At 45.0% G+C, this 19,622-nt stretch overlaps 1 protein-coding gene across 1 annotated transcript in view; it reads right to left on the reverse strand.

Moving 5' to 3' along the window:
- Nucleotides 1–19,622, reverse strand: part of camta1a (calmodulin binding transcription activator 1a) — a 293,931-nt gene that overhangs the window by 60,326 nt on the left and 213,983 nt on the right. The window contains exon 6 of the mRNA XM_028583336.1: nucleotides 6,882–6,953. Coding sequence (XP_028439137.1) covers nucleotides 6,882–6,953 — 72 coding nt within the window. The remainder of the gene's footprint in view (nucleotides 1–6,881; nucleotides 6,954–19,622) is intronic.

Here is a 19,622-nt window from a genome sequence, read left to right on the forward strand (position 1 = left end):
TATTTTAATCTCAATGCTTGCATTATTGGCAAGGGACTCAGAAATTTGATTCCTGCTCTGGGTAGGAAGCCAGTTGTCAGTGCTCTTTTGAGCTAGCCAGTGAAACAACAGCAGGAATAGTAGAATAACATGTAAAATAATGGTGTCAATAACAATCTAGGAAGTCACAAAATGTAAACATGTCGATGGCTGCTCCTTCTGAAAGTGGGGCGCATGACTCTGGAGCAGGATGAATGTCAATTCGCTTTACTGGCAGAGCCTTAACCTTTCAGGATAACTGAATTATTTAAGCACCATATACCTGTTGTGGGCCTCTGTTTCCCCATCTGGGCTAAGGCTGGTTAGGAGGCTGCATGAGTCTATGGCCATGCACGCCTCTTTGGCCGCAGAGTGAAAATGGCAAGACAAATGCAGAGGGGGATTTGTGATAATTGGCCGTGCTGGTGGGCTAGGCGACGGGCCTAGAGAAAAGGTCGCAGGCACTGAGAAACAGATCAGTCTGCCAGGAGGAGAAGAGTTTCTGTGTGCCTCTGGGGTTTAGCTCAACTTCTCTCACTTTCTTCATACGGGTAGAGAGTGCTCCAGTAGGGGCCATTAATTAAGCACCAGAGTAACCTTCAATTTGTTTAGAGGTCCGATGCCTCATTGTCACTGTTTTGAGCAGAGACTAACTTAGAACTGATTCTATATTTTCTCTCTGAGTGGAAACTGAGGGTAGCAGAGGTGCTCAGAGGAATAGAAGAAAAGTGATAGCAGAGAGAGAAACACATTTGATTGTTTTAAAGTAGAGAGGATGGAGACGGTTGATGTCAGATGCACAGTTTCTGTGTGACTGCACACAAGGAGGAGGAGAAGCGAAGGAGATGAGGGGAGCCACGGGGACATGGCTCACACCCCAACATGCTCGTGAAGCAGCTGTTCTCCTCATGGCAGAAAGAGTGGGGGCCTGCCAGCAGCAGCATGCTGCTGAGAGCATCATGGTCTCCGACCATAGCGCAGAAACAGAACATGAAAGCCTGACACACACACACACACACACACACACACACACACACACACACACACACACACACACACACACACACACACACACACACACACACACATACATATGAAAGCCTTTGCACAGTAAACGCTAACAGATATACAGACACACACTCGCACTGCATGCACTGCCACCCGTTCTCCTGCCTGTCCAGGGTTAAGGTTTTAAGCTGAACAGTAATGTCAGGTGATGGAGTCAAATTCATATGCTATATATCTGATCTCATACTCTGTGGAGGTGCATTTCCACTTGATACAAACAACAGCCTGCATAGCTAAAGGCAATTATATTTCTACTGCCTCCATTTGCCCTGAGGTTGTAGACAGCCAGTCAAAACCTCGCCAGGTCTCTACCCTCTCAGTGAAATCAACAGAACGGTACCCAGGCTCATCCATGATTTATCCCAGTGAAATATTCATTATGTAGCCTTGCATAGTCTGGACGTATCTGATGGTGAATCTGGACCTGACAGCTCTGCTCCGTCATCACACATCACCTGAGCCTCTGTGAATCCGGCAGCTGTCTCCCAGTGCTCAACACAGAGGCAACTAAACTGATCCGAATGAATAGAAGACTCTGGTAGATATAAAGAATCCATCTGTCTGTCTTTAGCCTGCGGGCATGTGGCTCTGAGTCTGTAGCTACTATATCCTGCTTGTACACCTACCTATGACAGATCACTGCAGCAAAGGAGCCACTCAACTTTTCCCATTCAATTAGTTAGAGCGTGAGAGAGCACATGTGTTGGGCCCTGCACATGATTTGCTGACAGCATTGGCCAGGTGTATTGCTCTTTGGAGATTGGTGAGCCTATTATGAGAGGTGACTAGCATGGGTCTTCAAAAGGGCTGTGTTTTTTTTTTGTTGGTTAAATCAGCAAAAAAGAAAAAGAAAACAAAAAAGACACCGGGTTAACAGTTAGAAAGGTTAGAATAGAGTATGTTTCAGCACCACGGACAGCACCGCAGAGCCTACACTGCTCAAGGTTCTCTTAAATCACAGTTATCATTCTGCCTGTCCAATTAAGTAACCTTTGAATTATTCCATAAATTAAAATAGCTGAAATACTGTCTAATAGTGCTGGAATGATCACAGGGACAACAGTGACAACTCATTTTCCAACATAACACTAATTCAAGTGGTTCCAAAGTCATTATACTCTGAAGGACTAATGTAATAAGAAAAATGTAACTGCAGTGAATGGTGATATTAATAATGTATTCATGTGAGACAGACACTAGAGCACAGTGGCCTAAGCTGGGGAAGGTAAGAGGGAGAAAGTGATAGCTGTGAAGAAACAAGGTCGTCAGCATTCCCTCCTGCCTTACTAGTCATTTCATTATTTCATCCCTCTCTCTTCCTCTTTAAAGTAGGAAAAGCGGGAAAGGCTATTGACCCCTTTCTGTGTTTGTGGCAGGCAGCAGGACAAATGAAGTTTCCCCTCGGATCGCCTCCGTATTAATATCATAATTATCCGCACCTCTGTGCCCCCGTCGGCCATCACAAACTCCACTGTCTGATTTGATGGAGAGGCACAGGCAGGGAATTACATTCGATTAGCACTAAACAAGAGAAGGGGGCATGGAGCAATGGAATCAATCAGTGCCACCAGGATAGGAGAGATCCTCAGTGTCAATGAGTGTGTGTCTGTCTGTGTGCGTGTGTGTGTGTGTCATGACAGCTTGGGGATGGAAAGTCTGCGTCGAACTTAACTCTAGATGTATTTCTTTAAGTATCTGGTCATGCACACTCCAGCTGTAACTGACAGCATTTAAAGAGTACATACATACTGTTATGATGTTTATGATGATTTGGGGACTTTTTTACCAAATCCAATAAAATCTGAACTTTTTTTTGCTTCTGGGCAGCTCTTTGTCACAGCAGCAATTTGGATTCATTGTCTGCAACTCCAGATAACTGCAGCGGTACTTTTCTTCAGTCTCAGCCATTTGCGGGGATGGGCCAGACATTTTAAAGTGGTCTAATGCCATAGAGAGGTGGAGGTAGTGTTGTGGGGATGAGCAGATTGAGAGTGAGAGGTGAAAAGAACAAAAGAAAACGAATGGAGTGTAAGAGGACCCCCCTTGCAGGTCTTCATTCCTGTCCCCTGTCTCATTACCCAGGCTTTGACTCAATAAAGAGTGGATAAAGAGTGGATAAAGAGGCACACACCCACAGGCTAAACCCCCTCCCTAAAAAACCTTTTACCAACCTCACTCTCTCTGTCTTTCTTGCCTTCTTGCACACACACAACGAAAAATACACACTGTCCCCTTTTTATTCTGCTGTATGTTTTTTTTGTGGCTTCAAATCTTTAAATCTATCTTTCTCTCCAGCTCTCCCTTCAGTGTTTTTTTTAGCCTAACTTTTAAAAAGTTGTGTCCATCTCACTTGCTCTCTCTCAGTCATAGTCTGCCTCTACCCTCTCTGTCCTCTGTGTTCCCTTCCTGTCGCTGCTGTGTAATAAGAGTTATTTTCATCCCTGTCTCTCCGTGACTGTGGCCACTGGATGGCTGAATATTTACATTTTTCACTCACTGGTGACCTTTCCCTGTTGGTGCTCTGGGAGCTCTAGTCTCCTTGCTGTTCTGCTGTTGACAGACTACTGCCTGCAAATCTCATATGGACACAGCACATGGTACACAGGGAGTCAGGGGCAGAGGGATCAAAGACTGGAGAAAGGTGAAAAGAGAGAGAGAGAGAGAGAGAGAGAGAGACAGTTGTAACCAGGGCTGGCTGTCAGTGGCTTGAAGAGACAGGTGCTGAAGGTCTATCTGCATATTTAGAGATATGGACTGAAGTGGTCTAATCTTTTACCTCCGGTGTCATTGTGATTGTGGTTTCCTGTCGGCACAGATGGCCTGCAATAAACTGCCTGAGAAGAGATGTAAATATGTGGTTCCAGGAATGCTCAGTGTAAAAGAAAATACTTGTTGTAAATAGATGTCTTTTGTTGCGCAGCAGAAGGTCTTTTTTGCTGTTGAATGAGTGGATGTGTTAGATGCACACCAGGGGTCTGTGAGTCATGCCAGGAGAGCTCCTGAGCAGTGTGAGAGAAGGAGAGGTGAGGGCCAAGGATTCACTAACCCAGTTGTTCTTAGCTAAACTTCTGCGGTAACAGGAAAGAAAAGTTGAGTCAGTGAACTACTCAAAGTTGGATGACTGTTTACATGAGTTTGCTGAAACTGGCAGAGAGATGATAAAAATGAGGGCTGTAGTTTTAAAAAGTGAGTGACCCTGTCATCTCTACTTGTTACTTTTGTATGCATCCTGTCCCAGAAATGCTTGTTACTAATCTAGCTCTGGGGAGTTTACTCCCCGGAGTCCTTATGTTTCTTCTTCGCAGAGCTATGCTCTGCGATTCTCTGCATTTCCCGGCTGCATCCTGCTGCGTCCTGCTGCATCCGCAGCCTCCACCCATGCTCTGCAGCACCACGTTACATCCCGCAACGCCCTGCTGTGATGTTCATACGCACAGAGTAGTCAGGATCCGGTATAGGAGACTGCACTACTCAGTATGACACGATGTGCCCTGCTATGACATGAACTTCCACGATAACCTTCGAAGTCAATGTGACTTCTAATGTGACTGTTATCACCACTGTTCATCACGCCCCCAACCGGCCCGTCAGACACCGCCTACCAAGAGTCTGGGTCTGCCGAGGTTTCTTCCTAAAAGGGAGTTTTTTCTTGCCACTGTCGCAATAGCCACTACTAATGCTTGCTCTTGAGGGAATTACTGTAATTGTTGGGGTTTTGGAATTTATAGAGTGTGGTCTAGACCTACTCTATCTGTAAAGTGTCTCGAGATAACTTTTGTTATGATTTGATACTATAAATAAAATTGAATTGAATTGAATTGAATTGTTTGACCCCCAGTTCTCTGCATTATTCCCCTTCTGTTTGTACGCTACTTTTCATCCCCCAGTTGTGCTCCTTTAGGACTGAATTCAACTTTAAGGATACCCACGTGTCCATGTGTAAGTTTTAAGAGTTGTCAATCGCTGCAAATGCCTTTATTTCTTTTTAATACTGGCTGTGAAAGTCCTTACTAACGCAATCCCATTGTAAATGAAGGGAGACACCATCCACATTCCTTCTTCCTTCTGGGCTAAAATGCATTTTGAAGTTCAGCTGAAGCTAATAGGAGGATTCAGCAGTCAGATCAAGTGAGTATCTTCCAAATGTACAGTCTTCAGTATGAAAAGAAAGAATACAAGAAAGGAAGTAACTTTGGAAACCATGATTGAATGAAGTTTAGAATGCATTTTTTGCATATCACAAAGACTGTGGATTTGTCTACCATCAATTTCACTGAAATTATGTTAGGACCGGATCTTTTCTTGGCAAGTATAGACAGGAGGAATAATTACAGCAGCCAGTATTGCAAAGCACATATGGGAATGTCAGTATTGTATTAAGATAGACTTGAAACATATGTGAACCTATCCTTTAAGGGAGCTCCTAATACCACAACAAAATGACTCCAGAAAAATCAACAGAAGATTTCCCTGACAGTTTGCAAATGGAAGCAGATTAAAGATACTAAGCAGCAACAGTACAAGAGCTTCCTCTGATCATTCACCAAAGTCTAAACATATACAACTGTGTCTTGTGTTATTTCCAGAATCAGAATAATTTATTCCATATACCATTATTTCATTGTTTTTGTTGCTTTCATTACATAGACTTTTTTAATAATACACTCTACCTCTAATCATTTGGAAAATATATTTAAGTGAAAACAACCTGGGTGGCTTTGCTGATTGAACTCAGAAGAGAAAGTAAGAGACAGGCTTTTTGTCTGCTAGTGCTGTTATTACCGCCTGTGACACACACAGCGCCAACACACAGAGCGAGAGAGAAATAAACTGTTGGGAACACTAATTATTTTGATTACTATTTAAGCATTGTTGAGGCCAGTTTTTCCCTTTTGTCTTTTTCTCATCCGGTCTGCTCTCCTCTTTTGCTAACAGACATTGATAAGGAGGGTTGGTTAGACTACAAATGAATGTGTCTTCTGGGTCTATTCAGGACAGCAGGGATGTTGTGACTCGACAATTCCTGTCTTCAGAAAATAGAACTGAATACAGAGAAATTGAACTGGCGGCATAGTAGCCAAAGTGTGTCTATCCCAAAGATTCTTTTTTCTCAACACGTTTTATACTACAATATGTGCAAGATATAAAACTATAAACTAGATAGATGGATCGATAGACAGATAGGTAGACACAAAAAGCAGCAGCTATGCACACATCTATTCTCTGTGTGTGTGCTTTATGCTCCCTTAAAATTGTGTGTGTGAATGGTTGTACGTATCAGGCACCATCCAACAATAATGGCTGCCATGCTAAATGAAAATGATGAGATGTATTGGTGAGGTGATCAAAGGACTATTTACAACCACTCTCAGCCTGCGGACTTGACGACCCACTGTAAGCACACTATACTGTAAGGGAACGTCTTCCATCACGCTTTTACTGCCCATCACTGCAGCTGTTAGACAGGGGAGATGGCAAAGCTTTTAGCAGACTGAGATACCGCCCTCGTGCTGGACGGCGTGTATGGGCAATGCCATCAGAAAAGTGAATGACTGGGAAAGATAAGGGAAATGGAGGCTTGGGAGAGAAAAGAGAAGAGAGTAAGGGAGGTGGCGGGGGGTGGGGGGGGAGGGGGATAGGTTGATGTCTGCCTGCCGGCTGTCAAAGGGAAAGGCTTCGGTTAAATGGAAACTGATATCATGCAACTTATTCAAGTTCGTGTGGATAGGCTGGGGGAGTTTGAGAGTGAAACTAAAGTGTGGTGAACTGTAGAGGAGGAGAAGAGGAGTTCTTACCTGGAGCAGCCAGTAGCACCTACGGTGGAAGGTGGGGATAATGGAGGAGTGGACGTAGCAGCCATACAGACACTGGAAGGAAGCCAGACAGGAGAGGAAGAGAGAAAAAGGGACAGAAAGAGAGGACATTACACTACAGTAAAGTACAGACAATAGGCTGACCATGACAGCTGGGACCTTTGAACCCCTGACCTCTTCCCTCCCTACACTCCTTCCTAACTCCCACATGGACTTGCTGGCAGATGGTCAAGCCATTGTTCTCGGAAACAAAGACTGTGACCTGGAAAGAGAGAGTGAACGGGGCACTCAGCACTGTCCCAGCATCACCATATGACATTCCTTTCCTTCCCTCTCTTCCACTTTTTTACTGTCCTGCTTGGAGAGAGCCCCTGACAGAATGAATCAGGTGCTCCTTACCACACCCCTCCCCCCCATCACCCCATGGGGCACCCGGCACATAACTAAAGAACGGTGTTATTAATATCCTTATCGTAAACAGATAATACTGTGCCTGGGGGCTCGTTACCGTAGAGAGACCTAGGCAGGGCTGATAACACCTCCCGGTATCTGGCAGAGGGGCCAGGAGACATTTTTCACCGGCAGGCAGCGGAGGCAAACGCAAGTAAGCACCGCGCATTGAGGAACAGGCGCAAGGCAGCACTTATCCTCCTCCCGTCTTCTCTCCTCCTCAATCCTTCTCTGGGAGACCCACGGCCCCGGCTCCCAGGTGACCCAGAGAGATGGCTAGCATGCTTTTGCTTGTTTACAGCATCAACAGCTAGAGTCTACAGCACTCTCTTCCCCACAAAACCTAAGCAGATAGGCTGTGATTTTGTGCGAAAGGTAGAGGATAGGGTGGATTGCACTTAAGACAGGGAGCTTGGCTCTTACAGGAATAAATCAAACAAGCAGGTCGGGAGGGTTGAGCTTCACTACCAATCTACTTTGGTATAACTGTTTGTTTAGATGACACAGCTTCGTTATTCAGAAACTGCGTATTCAATAAGTTAAGGCTCGTTCCCTTGGGCACTGTAGATGTGAATGGGTAGGCGGTAGGGAAAGGGTGCAGGAATGGGGGAAGGGAAGAGTGAGAGAGGGAGGTTGGCAGGGCATGGGGCCGTTGGGCTACACTGCTTTGAGGACCATGTGATAAATAGGTGCCTTGAGATGTCTTATGTGCTCGTCTTGTTAAACTAAAACCTAGTTAAAAAGAGCAGGGCCTGCAGAGGAAGTCTGTATAAACACTCATTTGCCGACATCAAACCATCTGATTAATTATACCACAGTACCACTGCACAGCTACACAGCCTGGGCACATGGTGAGAGACACAGTACATCATTAAATAAAAGAAGAAGAAGCACATTACACAGTGTGTGGCTGTGTGTCAAACACATTCACAAATATAAAGATCCTCTGACCAATTCACAAACAACACAAGTCACAGCCTTGACTCTTTCTCCAGGTGTTCCATTGTTCCAAACACATCTATTGTGAACTGATTTCAAAACTACCAAACTCTGGGTGTGAGAGTTTGAGATAGTGAAAGCATGTAGACTTCCTCCTGTTCTTATTTTTTTTGCTGTACTCTCATCCATTACAGCTGTCTGAAATAGGATGTATGCCTCCTCCCACTCCCATAGCTCTGCCATCCATTACTCCACGGTGGCAACGGACAGACGCTTCCTCCCACTCCCACAGTGCATTGAACATCACATTACTACAGTCAACTACAACTGCTAGCATCTGACACATTTCTACTGTGGAGTTTTGTAAGTATTTATGTCATAAACTGTACTTTTTCCTTTTCTCAGGGATTACGCAGTTGTGATGCAATACGGCACATTGGCATTAAACTGTTTATGCATTTCACTACAGTCATGTGTTGCAATACTTTTGTAAAAGGTGCTTACAAACAGAAATGCTGCAATTCTGTCTATTCAATATTTGACTTTAAATTCAAACAGCAACATTGATACAACCGTAACTCTGCATTCATTTTCACTGCACATAGAAAACAGCAAAAAAATGTATGCTGCTTATGTGCTTTATAAACTTGCTGACTTCTTAATTGTAATTACGCAAGTTTATTGATATATCATGGTTAATACTGCGCTAGCCTAAAGCGCTTTGCCCACTGAGAGTGGGCTGTGGTGGCTGTGTGCAGTTGGATGAGGCTATGGCATGCTCTTCACGATTGACAGGTGGGCCAGTGCAACAGGCCTCTGTGACTAGGGCGACTGGGGAGAGAATAAATTAGCCCCCAGGCTGCTTTCCTCTCCCTCTGTTTACTCCATTTCTCAACCACACAAAGCAGCGTGCCAGACAAACAAGCAGCTTAAAGCATAACACAACTGTTGCACCTGTCAGTACCGATATACAGTAGGCATCAAACACATTTGCACACACACGTAAGCTTGTGTACCCTCACATCACACTCCCACCTACACATAAACACACACAGCGGCACACACGCACACGCACACACACAACTACACCCACTCCTTAACACAGAAATATTCAAAGAAGCACAGACACATACTGTTACACGCACGCACACACCCATATGCACACATACACAGACAATCACAATAGAAAAAGATAGAAAGGCTGGCCAAGATACTTTTGAGAGCACAAGCACGCCCACATACACAAAGCTCATCAAACTCAAGCGCTTATCAGTAATTCAAGTCGCATAACTGTTACTGGTGTTTCTGCTGCTCTCTGCATGCTGAGCGTCTGGGTGACAAAGTGACGCGGCAGAACCATTATTTGCTGTCTTTGGGCTGTGACAGATGACAGCACATCACAGGGCAAGCAATTAAACCATAATTATACACACATACACACATATCCTCTCATTAAAAGTGCAGTTGCCGAGTGTGTAATTTTGAAGAGCTTTCGCACGCTGACACAGAAACAGTGAAATAAATACATAGGTGTGCCTAGTATGCACACACACATTCACACACATGTGATTATATTATTGGTTTACTGTTATGTTGGGGGTGCAAATGAGACCCATTGGAACAATAATTCTCAATAGTTTATAGAAGTATTCACAAGCAGCGTGTCCATAATGTATTCATGTGCTGTCACTGCAGACAGCAGGAAAAAAAGAGTTACAGCGACGTGTGTCCTCCAAAGTCAGACACTGATGCAGCAAATTCATTTGATGTTGTCACTCAAGCAAGCGGCCAAGGCGATGCCCAATGAGAGGATATTATTCCCCCCCCCCCCCCCCCCGGTTGTTTAAGCAGTCCGGTGCGGAGCGGCATCACAGTGCAGACAGGGCAAGCAGGCCAGACAGCCCAGTGATAAACAGTTCAGCCTTAATAAAGCCTTCAGATACATAGGCAGGGCCACCACTGGTTACCTGTCCTGCCTCTCGAGGCCACCGCTGCCCCTGGCCTGCCTGTTGCCCTGGCGACACCTCACTTACATTCATCCATCATGGCTGACAGGTGTCAGGCACAGCTAGAGATGGGTTAGCAAAATGCAAAGTGTGCGGTGGCAAAACTGGCAAGCAGACACACAGTTATAGTGAGACTGAGAGAGAGGGGAAACTCTCTCATTAGACCATAATGATGTGTGAAGACAGTCCTAATCAGAGCATGGCACCTTATTTATGTTGGCAATTTGCTGTTTTCCTGCCATGATGCAAACGTCTTACTGTCAGAGGCTGCCACATATTTGTCTGTCTGTTAAGTCAACACGCACGCACACACACACGCACGCACGCAGCAATTTGGCGCATGCATGGACAACATGCATTTGGTTAAAATCTCTCTTTCTTCCAGATTTTTTTATGCTACTGCTAGCGCAGTATTAAAGACATTTCCACTGTCCAGCTTCCAGTTTCGATCTATCATTATATCATCCAGCCAACTCTTTTAAGGATAGTTTTACTGTACCACTGACTTATGTATGACTCATGTGTCCTCCTGTGTTTCTTTAGCCAACATTTGTTCTCACATATTATCACTCTGGATATGAATAATCTAAAGTCGGATCTCAAATAAATGATTCAGCTCTCGCTGTATGGAGTGACTTGCTCTGCACTATTATCTACAGAAGTTGTTGTCATGGACATCTACCTGGTAAAGTCACTTCTGGCTCACTGCTTCATTAGATGGAACGTATCATTTTCTGTGTGTGTACTTCTGTGCGTGTGCACGTTTGCATATGTCTGTTCACATGGATGCCTGGGGCAGGTGATTCAGCCCGGGGCACAGCGGCATAAATAGAGCTCACGCAGCAGCCAATCAGGCAGTACTATCAAACTCCATCCGTGGAGGGAGTGCAAAATCCATACTCAATAGAGATTCATGGACCATGCAAGATTCAAGCTACTCTGGCCATTGACAGCATCCATGATGACTATTGATCAACCAACGATTTCTGGCTCTATACAGACGTGATTAGATGACTTACTGCTAAAAAGTGCCACTTCCAGTTTGGAGGATGAGCTCATTTTCGACTGATATCGTAATGCTCTGCATTTCACCTGCTGTCTTTACAGTCAGCCACTCTGCTCTGCTCTCTTCCAATCGTTCAGCGGAATCAAATTATCTGTAGGGTCTGGTAGTGTGGCACTATGCCCAGAATGTCCATAATATACAGTATCTCTCTTGCATTTTAAATTCAGAGAGAAATGCACAGCTCATGTATGTTGCTGGCACAATGATTGTGGCTTTTATGCCAGTGAGTGCTTTCTCTATTAAGATTCTTCTTCTTTATACCCCTTTAAATAAGCCAGTACTTGTAAAGTTGTAACAGTATAATAATTCAGTGCATCTGACTTAAGCAACGGTTGATGAGACATTATACATAATAAATCAAAAGAGGCTTAGATTTATCTCCCCGGTTCTCTCCGTTGGACCAGCTGCAGCCTCTAAATCAGTCAAAACGGAGCGAGCTACAAAATGAATTGGCAGGCTGCACCCGAACTGAAGGAAAAAAATGAAAAACAAACCTAAATTCCTCAACAAAGCAAAACAAATGATGCTGTGGAAAAATGCATGTGTTATGGAAATGGCTGTCTCTAAAAATAGCATACTCATTGTAAAATAAACACAAACCGTTGATACACAGGCCCTGAAGAGGAGAATTAATTAGCCACGCTGGACGCGTAAACACAGCTATACATCAAGTTCAAAAGGGAAACAATAACAGGGCTGAGGCAGTTATAGAGAAACCCCTGACCGCTTGCCACACAAAAAGCCCTGAGAGAGGAAAGAGAGGAAAGCCATTTCAGGTAGTAGAACTGCGGTGATGAAATTGGGTATACGAGCCATATATTGGGCAGAGGGAGAAATGAAGAGTGGAATGAGAGACAAAGGACAAAGAAGAATAGAGACAGAAAGATAGACGAGGGGATGTGGGGTTTACAGCCGCGCATTTTGCACGTGCCAGAGGAAGCTCATGCACATGCCCATGCACGTCCGTCTCTGACTGAAGACACGGTGTCTGTTGATGCTAATGCTAGCCAGCTGGGCTCACGGCCAAAGGCATTAAGTGGAATCGAATTCCACCAAACTAGCTTTAATCAGCAGGTTTTTAAGGTTAGAATTACTCTCCCTCTCCTCCAGCCCGCTGGCCAAGGTTAAAGCAGACACAGACAGGGGCTGGGCTCAGCTAATGGGATGGAAGGGTGGCATGGGGCCTACGGCATGCCACCATACACCAACACACACACACACACACACACACACACACACACACACACACACACACACACAATGACATACAAAGGCGCAAACACAGCAACACACTTTAGAGTATGCCAAGTCACACCTGCGAATAACAATAATGTGCATACACCTACAGAAATTGAAATACAATTTAACGTGTGTGTGACGGACAAACACAAGCACACAAATATGACAGTAAGAGAATAATGCATCCAAACTTTGTGTGTTTATACAGTATGTATAGTTTTGCCTTTAGTTAATCGATTCCTTGACATCACAAGGTATGTTAAGAGTGAACTGCAGGCCATACATGCATACATATAAATGTATGGGCTTTATAGACTTAACTATCTGTGTCTGCATAAACAAATCTGACTGCTTATCAGATACCAATGCATGCATCCTATAATATTTCAGGTACCATGGTGCTTTTTTAAAATTGTTACTTTTAATTTATTTGGAGTATACATTCACATAACTAAACCTTGAGCAGTTCTCTGTTACTGCTCTGTTAGCACTGCAAAAGGCCTATTTACTTAAAGAAGTTACAAGACACAAAAAGAGAGGTGAAATAGGACGAGTGAATATATCAGGCTGTTTTTTAAACTTCACAAAGAGCCAGTGGAGGTCTTGCTTTGACCTCAGCCTACAACAGTCAACACTTTGGTGCCTGTCAACAAAGAAAAGCTCTGGGAACCTGGCAGAGCTTTTGTCAGCTCCTCAAAAGGCAAACTGTGTGTCTATAGTACCCACACTATGAGCAGAGGCCTAAACAGCAATGGCAGTAAATGTTCTCTTCCCACTTTCTCTCACTCAGGCTTTCATTTATTTCCTTATCTTTCTCCTCTACTCGACTGACTTTGCTCGACACATAAGAAAGTGGCATTGCTTTGGAGATGTTGTGCAGATTAAATTAGCCTAAGTCAATTCTTTGTTTTTGAAATGCTAATAGGCTGTCTTGCTAATGTGTGTTTCGACTAGCTGCATCTCGAAAAAGCTTTAGTTAAAAGTCTATGTGATGAGATCAGTAAATTATCATAATGTGAGGGATGACAGGTTACAAATGGATGTTAAGTATATGTGTAAAAGGTAAAATGGAAAATGGAAACTAGTCATTATCTCAAGAAACCACTTGCTTATCACCTAACCTTTGAGCTGGCTTCTAGATTGCATGTCTAGAATAGACATGTAAAAAAATGTCTATCAGTAAAGAGAGTAATGAGCATCTGTTTGCATTACGAGCCTGGGACTATCATCCACGACAGGCACTTCATTCCATTATCCATGGAGTAATGGATACAGCAATCAGGTTATCGTGCCACAGTTTAAAGACAAGGGGTCAGAGGTCAGCTTTTAGCTGTCATTTTTAGTGGGTGCAAAACAGCTGAGTCTAAGAAGACTTTCCCGTAGCTAGCGTCTCCATTGCACTAAGTCAAACCAAAATGCATGTGCTGGAGAATGGCCAAAGGGATATAACACAGAACATATGAATTCAACCATATGATAGGATGGAAACAGGGACAGTGGGGGGAGAGAGTTGCACGTAGGGATGAAACTACGGTATGTACTAGGTGAAAAAACATTTGATCTTTAAATATTTTCCTTGACATTGTCCTCAAAAGCTAGGCTTCTATCCGGCCCTTAAGGCATGTCCCGTATTTAAAATCACATGGCGAGACTGCTGCTGCTTAATAAACATATATGGCATTGTTTGAGTCTCTGTGACCGCCCATTAACCTTCCCTTGTGTTAGCTGAGGTAAGGATAAAAGTGCCACTGTGTGGAGAAGGGGAGCGTGTCCTCTGCATTAATGAGAACAACCTACTGTTTTCCCCTAAAACACACACACACACACACACACTCACACACACACGCGGCGGAGACCTGCTGAAGATGACATCACAGGCTCAGCCTCCCTGCCATGGGTTATGCCAGGCAGACATGCTGCCTAATTGTAAGAGAGAGCTCAGATTTGTAATGCTCCACAGTTCTGTTAGGGCTGATTAGCGGAGGCTCACGGCTTCTCCCCCTGCCGTGATCTATAGGCACTCCAAATTTCCAATATCTCCGGTGTGAGCAAGGAAGAGCTGAGAGAGACTGTAAATCATGACAAGTCCTACTGAGTGGAGGAGAGAAAAAAAGGAACGATGGAGGGAAAGGGGAGGTGGTAGAGAGAGAGAGCGAGAGAGAGAGAGAGAGAGTGAGCACCGGAGAGAGATATTCAGCGTGTATGGAAACATGAAGGGGAAGAGGAATGGAGAAAATGATTGAGGGAACGAGGTGATGGGAGACGGAGTAGTGCACACATATAGAGGAGAGAGGAGCACACACATCAGGGAGACATGAGAGAGTTAGGGAGGGAAGAAGAGAAGAGAGGAGAGGAGATATGATTACCAAGAAAACAGCAAGAAAAAAATTCCCGCCGGGGAGAAAGAGACAGAGAGTGTGGAGCAGACAAAGAGGAAAAAGAGCATGGGGGGAAGAAAGGGAGTGGGAGGACAGAGAGACACACAGAGAGAGAGAGAGAGAGAGACAGAGAAAGAGAGAGAGAGAGGAGAGGATAGAATGAATGCTAACAGGGAGCCCAAACCCAGTACTGAGGCTTTATCCTTCACAGGCGGAGGAGCAACAATCGCAAACACATTTTCTCTCGCCCTGGCCCTAAGAGAGATAAAAAAGCAATTTGTATTCTATTCCTATTCAGCGTCGCTTGGCCTGTTTCTCTGCCTGCATATTTGTAAACACAGCTTTGTCAGAGCAGCTTAATCTTCCCAACACAAACACAGACTACAGGAAGGAGGGGCGAGGAAGGGTGAGGAGGGAAGATCTGTGATGAGGGGAGAGGAGGGTAAAGGACCAGTGAAAGGGAGAGAAGAAAGGTGAGGAAGGGTAAGAGGGTGAGGATGGGAGGGGAGGTTTGTGGAGCAACAGAGAGTCATACATGAAGCTGGGCACAGCATCAGGTATCAGAACTCGTTTCCATCTCTGCTGCCACGGGATGCCACTGTGTGACGCACAAACGGCCACCCACACACACACACACACACACACACACACACACCCCCATTGGTTGACCCATTCTCCTCCTGTCGTTTCTAGCCATTGGCCTAAAGTCTAACAGGCCAGAATACTGACAGAAGCAAAAGAACAAGCATTCCTCATCGTATGGCCTGGTTGTGACAGATGGAAGAGGCGGGCCCTTGTGTTTCCTTAACTGTCCTCATGCTTCTATTTAGTGCTTATGCTGCACATTTAGCCTGTCATGGAGATTACAGGCATGCACTTCCAGGTTTCAGGGGAACCAAAGTTCACGTTCTGTACAGGCCAAATCACACACAGTCATGTGGAAGGACAAACACATCACTGCGACCGACTATACATTAAGGCAGAGAGACTGAAATATAGGGAGGGAGAGAGAGAGAGAGAAAAAGAGGGGACTTGGAAGTGGCGATTGTCTGGGTGCACATTCGCTCACAGAGGCGTGAAATTAGGCAGAGCGACACCTGCCATTACGCATTGCATTAAAGCGCCCTAGGTTCACCCCACTCTTTGGCCTCCCATATTGCTCTGTAGCTTTCTCTCATATTCTCTCATTCTATTTCTCCATTCTTGGGAATCTCTTTATTATGGCCCACAGTGCCCAATTAAAGACTGATAGCTGCCCCATCCACTCCCAACACTGTGGGGAAGAATGGTGCTCCACTTCAGAGCATGGCAACAACCTTCATCAGCTTCTGTGTGCACTTTGCTTCTATCCCCAGTCTCCTCGCCCCTCGTCAGTCCCGGCAGCACACCCAATTTAGACAGCCCGGCTCAGCGGCGGGATTAGTAGGATTGAGAACAATGACAGAAATGACATTGATCACGGAGTTACTGTGGAAACAGCAGCAAGCTCACCCAGACGGTATATTCTGCATCCTATGTCATATCCCCTGTGATAATAATAAGCCTAGTTGTGGAGCCATTTCTCGGTTAACACACATATCCTTGAGTTTGGGCCTATCATGGTTTCTAAAAGGTCAACAGCATCCCACTGAAAACAAAAGTGTGTTCTGGAGCGGTCAGCTACATACAGTAGATAACCAGAATGACTTAGTAAAGCACATACAGTATTGACAGAATGTTGCTAGAGTGCCATGCTAATTTTATACCTTGTTTATTGCTGCCATGATTTCAACAAGTGTTGACCCAGGAAAACATGTCCTTTTATTAATATTAATATTAATCGTCCTGTATTTCACTTTAGATGAGCATATAGCCAACAATCTTTTACTTTGCCAATGCTTATCCTTCTGACTGTATGTGTGCTGGGAGACAGAGAGCCCTGCAGACAGACACAAAGCCAAATGCACAAAAGACAGATTTGGAGAGACGGGGATTGCCACAACTAGACAGAGAGACAAGCAAAGCAAGACAGAGAGAGCCACAGACACACAGCAGGCAGATGGAAGAGCCTGAGAGCCCCCAGGCAGCCCTGTGATGAAGACAGTGGGGAAGGCAACTGAGGGAGTCCATGTTATGTTCGGATTGTGATGAGGAGAAGGAAGGGGGGGTGGTTGGTTATAGGGGAGGGGTAGGCAGACAGACAAGAAAGAGGGAGTAGGAGAGAGAGAGAGAGAGAGAGAGAGAGAGAGAGAGAGAGAGAGAGGGGGAAAATCAGCCAGTGAGCCAAAAAGAGGGAAGGGAAAGCAAATGAAAAGTGACACTTTAATTCAGAGGGCTTCTTCTGCCTGAGTTATTATGAGATGTTTGTAAGCTGGCTTGTTCATGCATCTCCCCTGGCATCGTGCCTGGCTCTCTCTCACTGAGGAGACCTGTGGCGCTAACCTGTCTTTATCTGAGCTGCACAGCAGGGGACAGCACTCTGCCACCATCCTCTGCTTTGATCCTCCCACTTCCACCATGGGTGCCTCGCTGCCTTCACCCCACCCCCCCAACATATTCCCTCCTCCACCATCGATCATATGCAAAAATGTCTCTATGTGTCCTTTTGCTGCTTTGATATAGCCAAAGCCCTCCATACTCCCTCCACTCTTAATTTATTTTGATTACTCTAATCTGGAAGAAAAAGGTTAGCTTTGGCTTCACAGAAAGAACACTTCTGGATACATCGGTGCACTAGTGCTACATATGAAGATAACCACAGAGAGGAGAGAGAAACAGAGAAGATAACAGTGAGCGCATGTGCATGAGAAAGAGATGTATAAAGAAATAGCAAGAGAGAGAGAGAGAGAGAGAGACAGTGAGAATGAGAGGTCCATAGAAACAAGCAGAAAGAAAAATGAGACAGCGACTGAAGTGATTTGACATTCCGGCTGGGCAAAGCTTGGTGTTTGAAGATGGGAGCCTGACCAGGGTATGTGATTTCAACTGTAGGAGAGGGAAGGCCATGAGGGCTGTTTTGGGCTGGGGCAGCTGCTAGGGAGCAGACAGATAAAGAAGACAGAAAGATAAAGGAGGCAGACAAATAGAGGAAGGGAATCACAGGTGCACACAGATACATGGGCTAAAACGTACCTGAAGTACCAGACAGGTACAAACTGGCAGCCAAAACAGACAAGGATGGAGGAGGGGGGAAGGGGCCCGAATGTAGAAAATTCGATCAGGCAGAGCGATACACACACACATATACAAATACAAGTACAGCCAGACAGACAAGAACATGGATAGGTGCACTGTATGAATACACAAAGGGGGTGTGATGAGAAATGTAAGGCAGAAAAGGAAAAAGAACCCAGAGCAAAGTCAAAGTGAGAATGAGAGCAAGAGAGAGAGATACAGACACAGAGATGGTGGTGGTGGGGGTGGTGGGGGGGTGGGGTTGTAAGTTGAAGTGGCGACAGGTCTCCAGAGGTTGTAATATATAGCATCGTTTCAATCTCTCAACAGCAACTACAGCCCTCCTTTTTCATATCCTTCCACAGTCTGAGGACAAAGAGATACTTCTGTCCTTCGGAGCAAAATCGGCATTCAAGATGATATAACGTGCTCATTTTTTGACATTATATCCCCAAATCTGGATGGTTATTTGTGGCTGGATGTGCTCTTCGTCCCCATTCTCTCTTGAATCTCAAGGTTACTAATGGTAAAGGACGGATATAAAATGCCAACGTCAAACGCGTTTCTATGTTTGTCTTGTACCGTTTTCCCACTCCCAGGGAAGTTCGAGACCGATGGTTGATTTATCAGCTGCATGCGCCATTAATCCTGCGACCGTGCATGCCTCCGCTGAATAATTGATCTCTGAGCTACTGTAACTAAATTCGTCAAAACAATGACACCCCACCTCCTTGTCTATTCCTTTACTTCCTCTTTACCTCTCTCCTCAACACCCCCTTCCCATGCCTTTGTAATACTCATGTTGTTGTCAAACTACAAAATCTAGAAGATTGTTTTCATAGTTTTTTTGCCCAGTAGAATTGGGGAAAGGAAGTGTTTGGATTAGTTGGAGTGGTGTTTTATCACCACAGTTAGGTGTGTGACACTGGTGTTCAACCACCAGAGGGAGTTCCCCCCTGACTATGTATACAGGGATCTGGAGAGGAAGCCCGGCCACTTGCCCAAATACACAAAACAAAATATAAAGATGCAGTTGACAGGGTAATCTGACAATGCCAACACCTCCACTCTAGAGTTCTGGCAGCCAAGTGAGGGGAGCTGAGTGCAGCGGTGACCTCCTTAGGTGATCAGCTCTCAGCTCTCCGTCTAGACCTCAGCAAACAGCTGCTCGCTCTGAAGCAGAAGGGGAACAATGACCCTTAATTTATGTCCACACCCCTCCCTCCCTCCTCCCTCCTCCCTCCTTCTGCCTCTGTCTCTTTGACTTGTTTTTGCATACTGCATTTAAAGTAATAAGTACAGTATCTCCTTGAATGCCACAGAGCTATAAATCATTGGAAAATAGACCTGTCATCTTAGTAAACAATGCATGAGACCAGTTATCATTAAAAACAAAAGAGTTCTGGAGGAGATTTAGCCATGCATAAGGATGAGGACGGGACCAATGTACCAATCTCCTTGGCTCGCCCTAAGCCTCTGGTCTACTCTGGAG

The sequence above is a fragment of the Perca flavescens genome, chromosome 7 (assembly GCF_004354835.1).
Source record: "Perca flavescens isolate YP-PL-M2 chromosome 7, PFLA_1.0, whole genome shotgun sequence".
NCBI lineage: Eukaryota > Metazoa > Chordata > Actinopteri > Perciformes > Percidae > Perca > Perca flavescens.